Source organism: Filicampus tigris, chromosome 1, assembly GCF_054856515.1.
Source record: "Filicampus tigris isolate MCC_2025a chromosome 1, RoL_Ftig_1.0, whole genome shotgun sequence".
Classification (NCBI taxonomy): domain Eukaryota; kingdom Metazoa; phylum Chordata; class Actinopteri; order Syngnathiformes; family Syngnathidae; genus Filicampus; species Filicampus tigris.
This window is the reverse complement of record NC_141217.1, coordinates 2,035,937-2,047,500: the sequence shown is the minus strand read 5'-3', so window position 1 is coordinate 2,047,500 and position 11,564 is coordinate 2,035,937. Positions and strand designations below refer to the sequence as shown.

At 42.2% G+C, this 11,564-nt stretch overlaps 1 protein-coding gene across 5 annotated transcripts in view; it reads left to right on the top strand.

Moving 5' to 3' along the window:
* lama5 (laminin, alpha 5) overlaps positions 1-11,564 on the top strand; it is a 152,950-nt gene that overhangs the window by 76,677 nt on the left and 64,709 nt on the right. For all 5 annotated transcript variants that reach the window (XM_086046434.1, XM_086046469.1, XM_086046442.1 and 2 more), the window contains 8 exons: positions 1,018-1,181; positions 1,250-1,358; positions 2,462-2,559; positions 2,635-2,833; positions 2,908-3,034; positions 8,213-8,352; positions 8,597-8,712; positions 9,272-9,483. In XM_086046434.1, coding sequence (XP_085902560.1) covers positions 1,018-1,181; positions 1,250-1,358; positions 2,462-2,559; positions 2,635-2,833; positions 2,908-3,034; positions 8,213-8,352; positions 8,597-8,712; positions 9,272-9,483 — 1,165 coding nt within the window. The remainder of the gene's footprint in view (positions 1-1,017; positions 1,182-1,249; positions 1,359-2,461; positions 2,560-2,634; positions 2,834-2,907; positions 3,035-8,212; positions 8,353-8,596; positions 8,713-9,271; positions 9,484-11,564) is intronic.

Below are 11,564 nucleotides of genomic sequence, written 5' to 3'. Positions count from 1 at the left end.
AATAACATGATATTATGCATGCTAACCCATTGAACACCTCCGGATGGATGTGGTGTGCAAGTAAAGGAAGTTCCTTGTCTTTGATTTGCTAGCTAGTGTTAGCCATACCGACCTTCTGCATAGCACTCAAGTCAAATTTAGGCAAGTAAAACATGAATGGACTATGGCAATGATGAGTCCACAAAAAAGATAAAGTAGTCCTAGTAAAACGGTTGCTCAAGGCTAATACATGCTCAAGGCTAATACATGCATTGCAAGAGAGTATTAGTTCACGACACTTACATTGTATGAATATTAGATGAAGGCTAATGTAAGTGTATAAACAATGCTGCTTTGGGGTAGCATCTAACCAAATAAGCATTTACAATGCAGGGTACTGGCACGTTTAAATACTGGCACAATGAAATTTGAATTTGGCACATTACACGTCTAATGTGGATTTTTTGTTTGGTTTTGCTTTTTTTGTTTTGCTAGACCTGATGTGTACGTAAATTTCATGAGTTTTCACACGTTTAGACCCTCATTTGTGGTCACTTCTTAAGGTTTCTTCTTCTTCCCCAAAATGGGATTTTGAGTTTTTCCTTGCCCAGTTGGGCGTTTGAATCATAGGATGTCGCCAATCATTGCCAACTACGGGCCTATAAACTCCCTTGAGACTCTTTTGTAAGTTACAAAAATGCGTATAAAATAACTTGATTTAACTTTACTCTTGCATTTGCTGTAGGTTTAAAATCTTATTTAGTTGTGGTTGATAACAGACACACACCCATGGGAAATAATCCCTCATCCAACAATATCTGTTGCTCTTAGCTCTCCCAGGGGTAGCAGCCCACGGTTCTTAGTCGGGTTTTTAAATACGTGCTCACATGGCTTTTCAAAACCAGAATATTGCCAATATTCAATTTTTGAAATGGTTATTGACTGCATGTAGACATAGTTATTGATCACAAACGTCGGCACTTTGTATATGTGAATTGTTGTTAATGAATCAGTCCTTGATCCAAACTGTGTCAGCAGATCAGCGTGGAGTTGCGAGCAAACGTGAAGACTGGAGATGTCTATGTACTGGTGGTGGAGTACGCAAATGTGGAAGAGTCGCCACAAACGCTCACTGTCACCTTCAACTTGCCAGGAGCCCAAACACGACAACACAGCCTTACTTTGATACACTGTGCCTTCAGGTACACCTGCAGGCATTGTTAGTCATAAAGTTGTAAAGTCGTCTTCATCAATGTTTGTGTTTGTGCAGCTTCCTGTGTCGAGCGGTTGCTGTCGATGATCACAAGCGAGTGGCGCTCTTCTCTCTGCCAGGTGAAACGGAGCTCCAGCTGTCAGCAGAGAGCACGAGCTTTTTCTTGGTATGCATGTCAATACTTTCACATGATTTGCTGATGAGGCTGTGCAAATTTCTCCTAGTTATTGTCACCAAACCCAATATGCAAATGTGTAACAGGGGATTGCTATATTTGATGTTTAAGACAGTGGTCTCCGAGCACCTGTTTGGCACCGCGCCGCACAGAGTGACGGGCAAAAAGCTAAAAAAAAAAAAAAAAAAAATTAAATTAGTTTTTTCATAAATTCTCAAAATTTTCTACATTTCTGTTTTTTTGGGTCAAAATGAGGTGCTGAGTGTACATTAATGAGAATCGAAAGGAACTTTTTGGGCTGCAATGACACAAAAAATTTCAAGGGGTCTCAATCTCTGGGTGCAGCCATTTTGTCACTTCTGTCGACTGAAAATGACATCACAAATACTCAGGGTGCAGGTAATGACCAATCATGGCTCAGCTTCAGAAAACAGGTGATCTGTGATTGGTCACTACCTGAGCCCTGAGCATTTGTGATGTCATTTTCATTCGACAGAAGTGACAAAATGGCCGCCCCCAGAGATGGCTAAAAATGGGTGGATAACTCTTATTCCACGTATGTGATAGTTATCAGAACGCCTTGTTTCAACTAGTGGGCGTGCATAAAACATATTCTTGAAAAAAATATGTTTGGGTCGACTTAGCTTCTATGTTAAAATTTTGGAAACATATGGCTCATTTTTTTGAAATATAATGATAATATTTAAGTATCGCAATATGTATCGGGTCGCAACCCAAGTATCGGGATCCATATCGGATTGGGACAAAAATGTATTGACCCAGCCGTATAACATTGGGAATGCATCTATTATACAGTAGGTACTGTGATTTATCAGCTTTTTTCCCCCATCAACTATATTTTCATGTCAAAACAGATTTTTGTTGTCAATTTCATGTCTTTGCCTTAAATGTATTTTTTTCTTGAGTTACATCGATTTCATGATGTACTCTATATCACATAGTTTTACAATATATCACTGTTTGTGATACGATTGGTATTGCTACCTCAAGGTGTGATAGTGACTCAAAATTGGCAACCCCTAGATGAAGGTGTACAGTAAGTGTAATTGAACGTTGTTGTCCTGGTGTTGTAGCACAAAATCTATCTGGTTCCTCAAGAGCACTTCTCTATGGAGTATGTGGATCCTAAAGTCCTTTGCATCAGCACTCATGGACAATTCTCCCAAGACAGGTACAATAGTCTTCATAATTATCATTTAATGATTACGTGACCCCCACTCACACCAGCCTTTCCTGTCTCTTGCAGCTCCTCCTGCGTCCCTTCGCGCTTCCGGATGCCGTCCAACTCGCTGGTCTTGAAGGAGGGTCAGAGCTCCAACATGCAGGAGCCCATTTTGGCCTCCCGCACCACTGGTCCCCAGAGGGAGCCATCAGCCCGAGCAGCCACAGAGCTACCCCCTCAGGCAGGGGACAGTGGCGACCACGTCAGACTGGACTGGCTGCAGGTAACTATATAGACCCACAGCAGTGACGCAGCAGCTCTGTGCCTTGTTTACATGTTGCGCTTCCTCCAACCCAGAATGCAGCAGTGTACTCTACTCATGTCCACACACTGGGACGCTATGTCTTCATCCTCCACTATCACCAACCTCGGCACACCACTTACCCCATCCAGGTCTACATCAACGCTGGGCGCATCTGGAAAGGTAAGACACTATAGAGAATAAAACATATACTGTATGCATCCATGTATAGACAATGGATGCATGTATTAGGGTTGGGCGATATTCAAAATTTGACACCATTTCACTGTCTCCTCATTACACTGGTGTGTACGGTAATATCGTCACTAATTTTGGACTTATTGTGTAGCTTGCGCCAACCACCGTGAGTCTGTCTCGACTCGTAACCCAAATCCGCAATCGATATTTGTTTACCTTTTAACCAAGTTCGAATGGGTTACTAATTGTACTTTTGCTGAAAGACATGTCATAGTCAAAATATCTTTTTTTAAATTTATATTTTATTGTCTTTTACAATCATTACAGTACACAAGGACTAACAAAGTAATCTATACAATGTCCCCACTCAACAACCATTTGTCCGTCATTCCCCTTAATCACCAGTCCTTTACATTTGTTCACTGTAATACCAACATTGCCAATAACATTTTTTAACATGAACCAACCAAGTAAAAAACTCAATCAAATAAAAATAAAAAATAAACAAATTCAGTAGCTTTAAACCAGGGTGTTGTAGGTAAGTAGTCTTTTCCCCCTAACAAAACATTTTAGGTACATCCTAAACAAAATCCAATCTATATTGTCTAACATATGACAACCATCGTTTCCAGACCTTATTAAATTTATCCACTTCCAATCTAAGAAATGCAATCATGTTCTTCATTCATGTTATGAATACCCAACATCACATCTATCCATTCATCCACCTCAGGTGCCTAATCATTTTGCCATCTTCTGGTTATTGCTTTTTTAGCTGCCAATAACATGATCCTCAACATTGTATAGTCTTCACTTTTACTTAAATTCAGAGTGTCTTGGTTCCCTAATTACATAATTTCAAATGCATTTGGGATCTTTGTTTTCATAACCGCTTCAATAACCTCATTTACATCTCTCCAGTATTGACTTATCAAAGGGTATCCCCAGAAAACATGGAAGTGATCCGCTCTCACTTCACCACAAGACCTCCAACATTTGGTTTCTCCATATTTTCTCTGCGCAGGTGTTGCAAAATACCGTATAGTATTTTTCCAGCCGTACTCCCTCCAGAAATTTGAGTTAGTAGTTTTCCACTGGTCTTCATTTTTTTTTTTTTCAAACCTTAGCAGTTAGCTCTATATTCCCTTCTCCCTCCCTTCTTTCTTTCACATGTTCCATGCTGTCTGTTTTTAAATCCTCTGGAATATACAGTTTTGAAACTGCTTTCTGTATCTGTGTTCCATATGCATCTATCATAATTGATATAATAGGAGAAGTTCACTTTACTAATTTCTTTCCTCAGATAGTGGGATAACTGCAGATATCTGTATAAATCCTGACTATGCAAATTATATTTGTCTTTTAACTCTTGAAAATTCACAACAGCATGAGTCTTTATAACCTCCCAGTGCATCTTTGGATCTTTTTCACATAATTTGAACATGGTATCCATCTTGTTGGGTGTAAAATCAATATCATAAGAAATCCATCTCAAGAACCTATAATATTTTGATAGATTACATTTAATAATCTCTATCCAGATTTTTACCAATATCCCCAGCCATAGATTTATTTTTAGTTTGTAGAAGGAACTTGAGTTTTCATCAAATATAATATCCTGAATTGGGGGGGCCTGTAGTACTCCTACTTCTATTTTTTTCCATTTTGCAGAGTAGTCTGGATTACACAGGCTCAACAAAATTCTCAATTGCGCTGCCTGAAAGTAACGTTTCAAACAGGGTAGCGCTAGACCTCCTCGCGTTTTTGCTAATTGCAATGTTCTGTATTTTATTCTTGGTCTAGCCCCTTGCCATATAAATCTAGATATCATTTTGTCCCACCCTTTAAATTCTTTTCTTGATATTGATATTGGAAGATTATGAAAAAGGTATAACAGTCGGGGTAAAACGTTCATCTTAATCACATCCACTCCCGAGGCCAAACTCAAATATGGTATTATGTTCCATTTACCCAAGTCGGTTTTTATCTTAGAAATTATTAAATCATAATTTGCTGACTTTATTTTTCCAAGCTCTTTTGGTAAATTAATACCCAAGTACTTCATATATTTCCTTCTCCAATCAATATTGTACCTCTGTTTTATGTATTGTTTTGGATCATAATTAAACGTCATGATTTGGGACTTTTGTAGATTAACTTTATCTCCCGAAAGTTTACCAAATTCTTCGAAATAATTCATCAATGTGAGCAAACATGAGTTAGGGTTCTCCAGATAAATCAAGATATCGTCTGCGAACATTGCTATCTTCTGCTGCGTCTCCGCCATATCGATACCTTTGATGCCGTCATTTTGTTTTATCCACTGGCTTAATGGCTCTAGAAAAATCAGACAGTTGGGGGCTTACCGAACATCCCTGTCTGCAACCTCTCTCAAGTTTAATGACGTTAGACAACCTTGCATTCACCTTGATCCTTGCTATAGGATTAGTATATAAAGTCTGAATGGTTTTTATACATCTTTCGTGAAAGTTAAACCTCTTCATTACTTTAAATAAAAAAATCCCACAGAGTCAAATGCTTTTTCTGCATCCATTCCTAACATTAGAGCCTCCAATTTCCTGTCCTCAATATGTTTCATAATGTGCAAAGTACGACGAATATTATCATTGGTTTGCCTATGATTTATAAATCCCGTTTGATCTAAACTAATCATTTCTGGTCAAATGTTTTCCATACGCCGTGCTAAAATTGATGTGAACGGTCTATATACATTGAGCACACTAAAATTGGTCTAAAATTCGAACAAATTATTTTTTCGAAGTGCCCTTTTATAGTGATTTATCTGTTGTCCAAAGCGCTTTTTTGAAAAAATACCAACACGCTAACGACAACGCAGCATCAATGTTAGGTTTAAAATAACTTACCAAACTTCCAGGGTCCCTCGCCGTACACTCTCGAACGGCAGAACACTTGAGTGTTCTTCCTACTATTTCCATCCATTTTCTGAAGCATTCATCCTTCTGGACTGATTTTAAATCTATTTGCTTGTCGCCAAGCTGATATCTAGCGCTAAGATAACCTCAGTATTTTCGTCTCCTCTCAAGCATAGAAATGGCCCAGCTCCCTTCTTAAGCCAGCACCCGAAGGAACTCTTAGCTGGGCTTTAGTGACTGCTTTAAGAGTTGAATTTAATGCTTATAGGATAATTTAAGGTTTCACCTTTTTGTGATTGGAGGGGGGATACAGATTCTGGCAGGTGCTCCCGCGGCCAGGGGATACAGATTTTGTCGGAGGTAAATACTTTTACACCGGCAACTCCTGGTTCGCTTGCTCTAAGGTCGCGACTACCTGGACTTCACACGACGCATGCGCCCTTGAGCCTCTTTGCTCTTAACTAAGTGAATTTGTAAGCGATTTTGATGCAGATTGGTTTGTTACAAAAATCAGACATGCAGCTATGATTGAAGCCACGTGTCATTTTATAATGTGTAATTTCAACACGGCAGTCACTCAGTGAAGGCTCTATCTATAAATATGTTCTATCATTCAATATCTGCGCCGACGGCTGTCTACCTGATATATATGTCTTTTGCTTCCTTTTTTCTAAATGACCGTCAGCCCCCGTAACATTTCAAAATGTCTTGCGCAGCTTGGCAGCGTGTTGTGCTTTTGGCGTTTAAACTAACAACCAAGAAAAAGAAAAGGATGCCAAATTGCACTAGTTGCAATTTTTTGGGGGGGTCAATGCACTGGTCTGCGCAACGGCCATCTCCGAGCGTGTACTTATTCACAGCAACCATTCGGAACCTCAGAGCGTTGACGGAGCGCCAGTGCGTGCTGTCGGTGCGCCGACAAGTGTGCCAGCGCTGGCTGCGTTCGGATATGAACAGCAATGGAGCACACTCAGAGTAGTATTCAAGCGTCAAAGTGAATTTCCGAACGCGCCCCTTGTCTCATGTGGGCTGTCATCTGACTAATAGAATGTCAATCCCTATGCAGTAGGAAGAAACATTATAAGTTTAGTTTAGCCATATACATCTCTATATAGTCATATATTAGTCATATGTTGAGTGGAAAACACAATTATACATTTGTATGTGCTATCAAAAAAATATATTTAATAACATATTAGGTCTTCATGCGCTGCATTTATATTTTGGTGACAGTGTTGAAAGTGACACTGTTGCTACTTTTAGACACCACGGGATACCGTATAAATATCGCCCAATGTGTAGTGTGTAGTTCCTATTTACATACAATGGTGCAGATTAGTCTTGCTGCATTTTCTTCACATTTACATATGGATGTATAGGACTTGATTTACTCAGATTCCAATTAGCATGTGCTCAGTTGTGTTTGGTCTATCAGACTGCGTGTTGTTGGTGGGTGTGTCCTGCTTGACCTACTGCAATTGTGTCCCATAGGGCATTACTAAGGCCCAAAAAGCAAATGTTAAATTGTGTGTTCCCTCAAACAGATTGCGTAGGTGCGTATGTGCTCTAAGATGGAACAATTGACAATAGGTGGAAAGGTGGTGGACACTGCTGATCCTGTATTTAAATGAGGTTTTTGCACTTTATGATGATTTTCACTACAGAAAATCTGGGAGAGCACTGCGAGCACAAAATTCAGTTTGGAGTGATGGAATTGGAAATGTTAGTGGAAGAAGCAAACAAATATACAGATATTGTAAATGAAGGATTAATTCCCAGGGGTTTGTGTGTGTTAGAGACCAAAGCAAAATAAAGCTTAAACCTACAGAAATTGCAAGAGTAAAGTTGAATCAAGTTTTGTTGTTTAGCCCTTGCCAGTGAACCTGAGAGGGCTTCACAAGCCCACAAATATTGGTAGCATTCCATGATCCAATCCCTGAATCGAGCAAGGAAAAACTCAAATTCCCATTCGCAGAAAAAAAGAAGAAACTTTGAGAAGGAACCACCGGTGGGGATATAAACATGCTTGAACTTTGCCCACACATCAGGCCTGGCAAAAACATTATTGAATGTTAGAGGTTAATTGTGGAATTTTCAAAAAAATACTCAGTAGCGCCCCTACAACTTCTACAAACCAGACCCTGCTCTTATCCCCGATGTGCCAGTACCCTAACGTGGCTTTGACTGCGAGGATCCTTTTTGGCTCCATCGAAGCTCGAGGTGTGACTGTTTTTGTTGATGTTTACGTTCTCCTGTGATTCTGCATTAGGCCATGCCAGTGCCTCCTTCTGCCCGCATGCGTATGGCTGCCGAAATGTCGTGGTGTCAGAAAACCAGATCATCCTTGACGTCAGTGACCACAAACTCTTCCTCACTGTGCAAGTTCCTGCGGATAAAACACTGTGGCTGGTAAGTTACAATGGGAACACTGGACCCACACAATGCAACACAACTCAAGAACCCTACTGATTTAGAATTCCAATCTCAGGGAAATGGCCGAAGGCTCACTAATAATTTTTTAGTCAACAAACTAGCATGGACCATGTCACCATGTTGCTTTTGAATCATCCTACACATTGTTACCTCCCTCCCATGCACCCCCATCCCAGCATCGTCCTTCATGGTCGTGGATGTCTTTTCCATGTACTTCCAGGACTACGTGCTAGTGGTGCCTGAGTCTAGCTACAGCTCCAGCTATCTGAGCGAGGAGCCTCTGGACAAATCTTATGAGTTCATTAGCAGCTGCGGCCTGAACAGCTTCTTCATCAAGTGAGTGCTCCGACTCCCACCAGTAACAGTGGAATCTCAGTTCTCAACTTAATCCATTCTGAGACTCAGTTCTTGAACAGAAGCATTATTTCCTTTTGTAATGAATCGAAATTGAATTAGTCAAGTCAAGTTTGTTTATAATCCTTGCTTGAACAAAGAATGGAATCACATTTCCTTCAGGATGATCATTAAAGACGAAGTCAACCCAAACATATTTTTTCAAGAATATTTTCTATGCAGGCCCACTAATTGTAACAAGGAATTCTGATAAATATTACTTTTGTGGAATAAGAATACCTCCACCCGTTTTTAGCCATCTCTGGGGCGGCCATTTTGTCATTTCTGTCGACTGAAAATGACATCACAACTGCTCAGGGCTCAGGTAACGAGCAATCACGGCTCACCCGTTTTCTGAAGCTGATCCATGAATGGTCGTCACCTGATGTCAGTTTCAGTCGACAAAAGTGACAAAATGGCCGCCCCCCGAGATGGCTAAAAAGGGGTGGATTTTACTGCTTATTTATCGCATTTGCATTGCCACTTTTATCCGTCCCTACAGTCCATCCAGCGCATCGTCCTTCTGCCTCCGCGCCGCCACGTCGCTGTCGGCTTTTGTCAACAACGGCGCACTCCCTTGCGGATGTCATGAGGTCGGCGCCGAGAGCGATGCTTGTGAACCGTTTGGTGGCCAGTGCCGCTGCAAGCCAAACGTGATTGGTCGAGACTGCTCCATGTGCGCCATGGGGTACTGGGGCTTCCCCAACTGCAGGCGTGAGTATCCTGGCAAATCATTCACCTCTTCGATGTCCTCCCCTTTATACTTAGTACACATTTGGCACATTTCCGCAAATAGTTTTTCAACTGCAAATGCAGGTAGCTCTTTTTTATGTCCAGCAGAAGAATAAGACAAAATGTTAATGATAATTTAAGTGAATGTCGAATTTAAAACAAAATCTAAAAAAATCATTTTGGAGAAAGTACACTGGGCAGCGTCTAAACACGGAAACACATCATATTGTGATTATTTTCTCAGTACGAGGGCTCCAGACTTCCCCGTCTCGCTGTGGCCAACGAGGCTTAAAAAAAAACCTGTCACCACTCAACTGTGGCGATGTAAAAACGCTTCCCTTTGCCTAATGTCTAAAAACTGACCAATCTTCACCAAAATTCATATGCACATCCCTACTCATGTTGACTTCAATCTGTGAAAATATAAAAGTGATCGGTCCAATATTTGGGATTTTCTGGACATTAATTGCGAGCTCCGATGAGGAAAACATATTACCTCCACAAAACATACGCCACAAAATCCCAAATATTGTACTCAATGTGGCTTCTCACCCGATCTCTAAGGGAGAGCCCTGAACCCCTGCGGAGCTCACCTGCATGTATCCGAGATCTTGTTCTTTCGGTCACAACTATAGGTGAGGGTAGCGTTGTAGAGCGACTGTTTAATTGAGAGCTTTGACTTTCCGCTCTTGCCCCGCGACTGGCTGGCGACCAGTTCGGGGTGTAGTCTGCCTTCGCCCATTGACGGCTGGGATAGGCTCCAGCAACTCCCCGCGACCCTATATAGGATAAGCGGTTTGGAAGATGACTTTCCGCTCAGCTCCTTCTTCACCACGATATAAAGTCCGCATCACTGCAGACACGGCATCCATCCATCAGCCTGTCGATCTCCAATTCCATCCTGCCCTCACTCGTGAACAAGACCCAAAGATACTTGAACTCCTCCACTTGGGCCAGGATCTCACCCCCGAGCTGAAGGTGGCACTCCACCCTTTTCTGACTGTGGACCATGATCTCAGATTTGGACGTGCTGATTTTCATCCCAAACGCTTCACACTCGGCTGTAAACCACTCAAGTGAGAGTTGAATATTGCGGCTTGATGAAGTTAACAGTACCACATCATCTACAAAAAGCAGAGATGCAAAACTGAGGGACCTAAACCGGCCCCCCCTAAACCGGCCCCCGTCAATGCCCTGGCTGCGCCTAGAAATTCTGTCCATGAATGTTATGAACAAAATCGGTGACAAAGGGCAGCCTTGGCGGAATCCCAACTCTCACCAGAAAAAAATCCTGATTGAAAGCAATGCGGACCAAACTCTGACATCATTCGTACAAGGACCGAACAGACCGTATCACAGAGTTCGATACCCAAAGCACCCCCCACAGAACTCCTCGAGGGACACGGTCGATTGCCTCCTCTAAGTCCACATTGATTGTACAGGTGTGGTGTTATTCCATGGCGGGGCAACTAGCTATGTTGTTCCCACGTCACGAAGCAGCCTTGCTGTTGTTAAGATGACAAAGCCCCGACAGCCTACGTCCATGGCGTGGATGGTTGTGGACCAGCCTCTCTGCACTCAGCAGCCAGATCTGAGCTTGGCTGCTTTGCGCTCATAGGCGGCTTGGATTCCCTCTTCCCAGGGGATGGTAAGCTCTATGAACATGGCAGCACAATGTCTAGCCGGAGTGACGTGGTGGTAATCTCACAGGGGAACTGCAGCTGTTTTCCGATATCAGCCCTCATGCTCCAGTCCCTTGCCTAAGCCAGGACACTCCGGGGACCTCGTTGGCTGGTGTCCTCTCTGCCTTCCCCTGGCTTCACAAACCTGACAGGGAGCTGCTTGGCTGTAGGCTGGTTGTTGGCCTCATGTCTGCTTCTCTCCAGGATTTCGGCCAGTCTTGTCAGGACTTGGTCGTGAGTCCCTGTGTGGAGTTTGCATGTTCTCCCCTGCCTGCGTGGGTTTTCTCCGGGTACTCCGGTTTCCTCCCACATCCCCAAAACATGCATGGCAGGTTAATTGAACACTCTAAATTGCCCCTAGGTGTGATTGTGAGTGCGAAT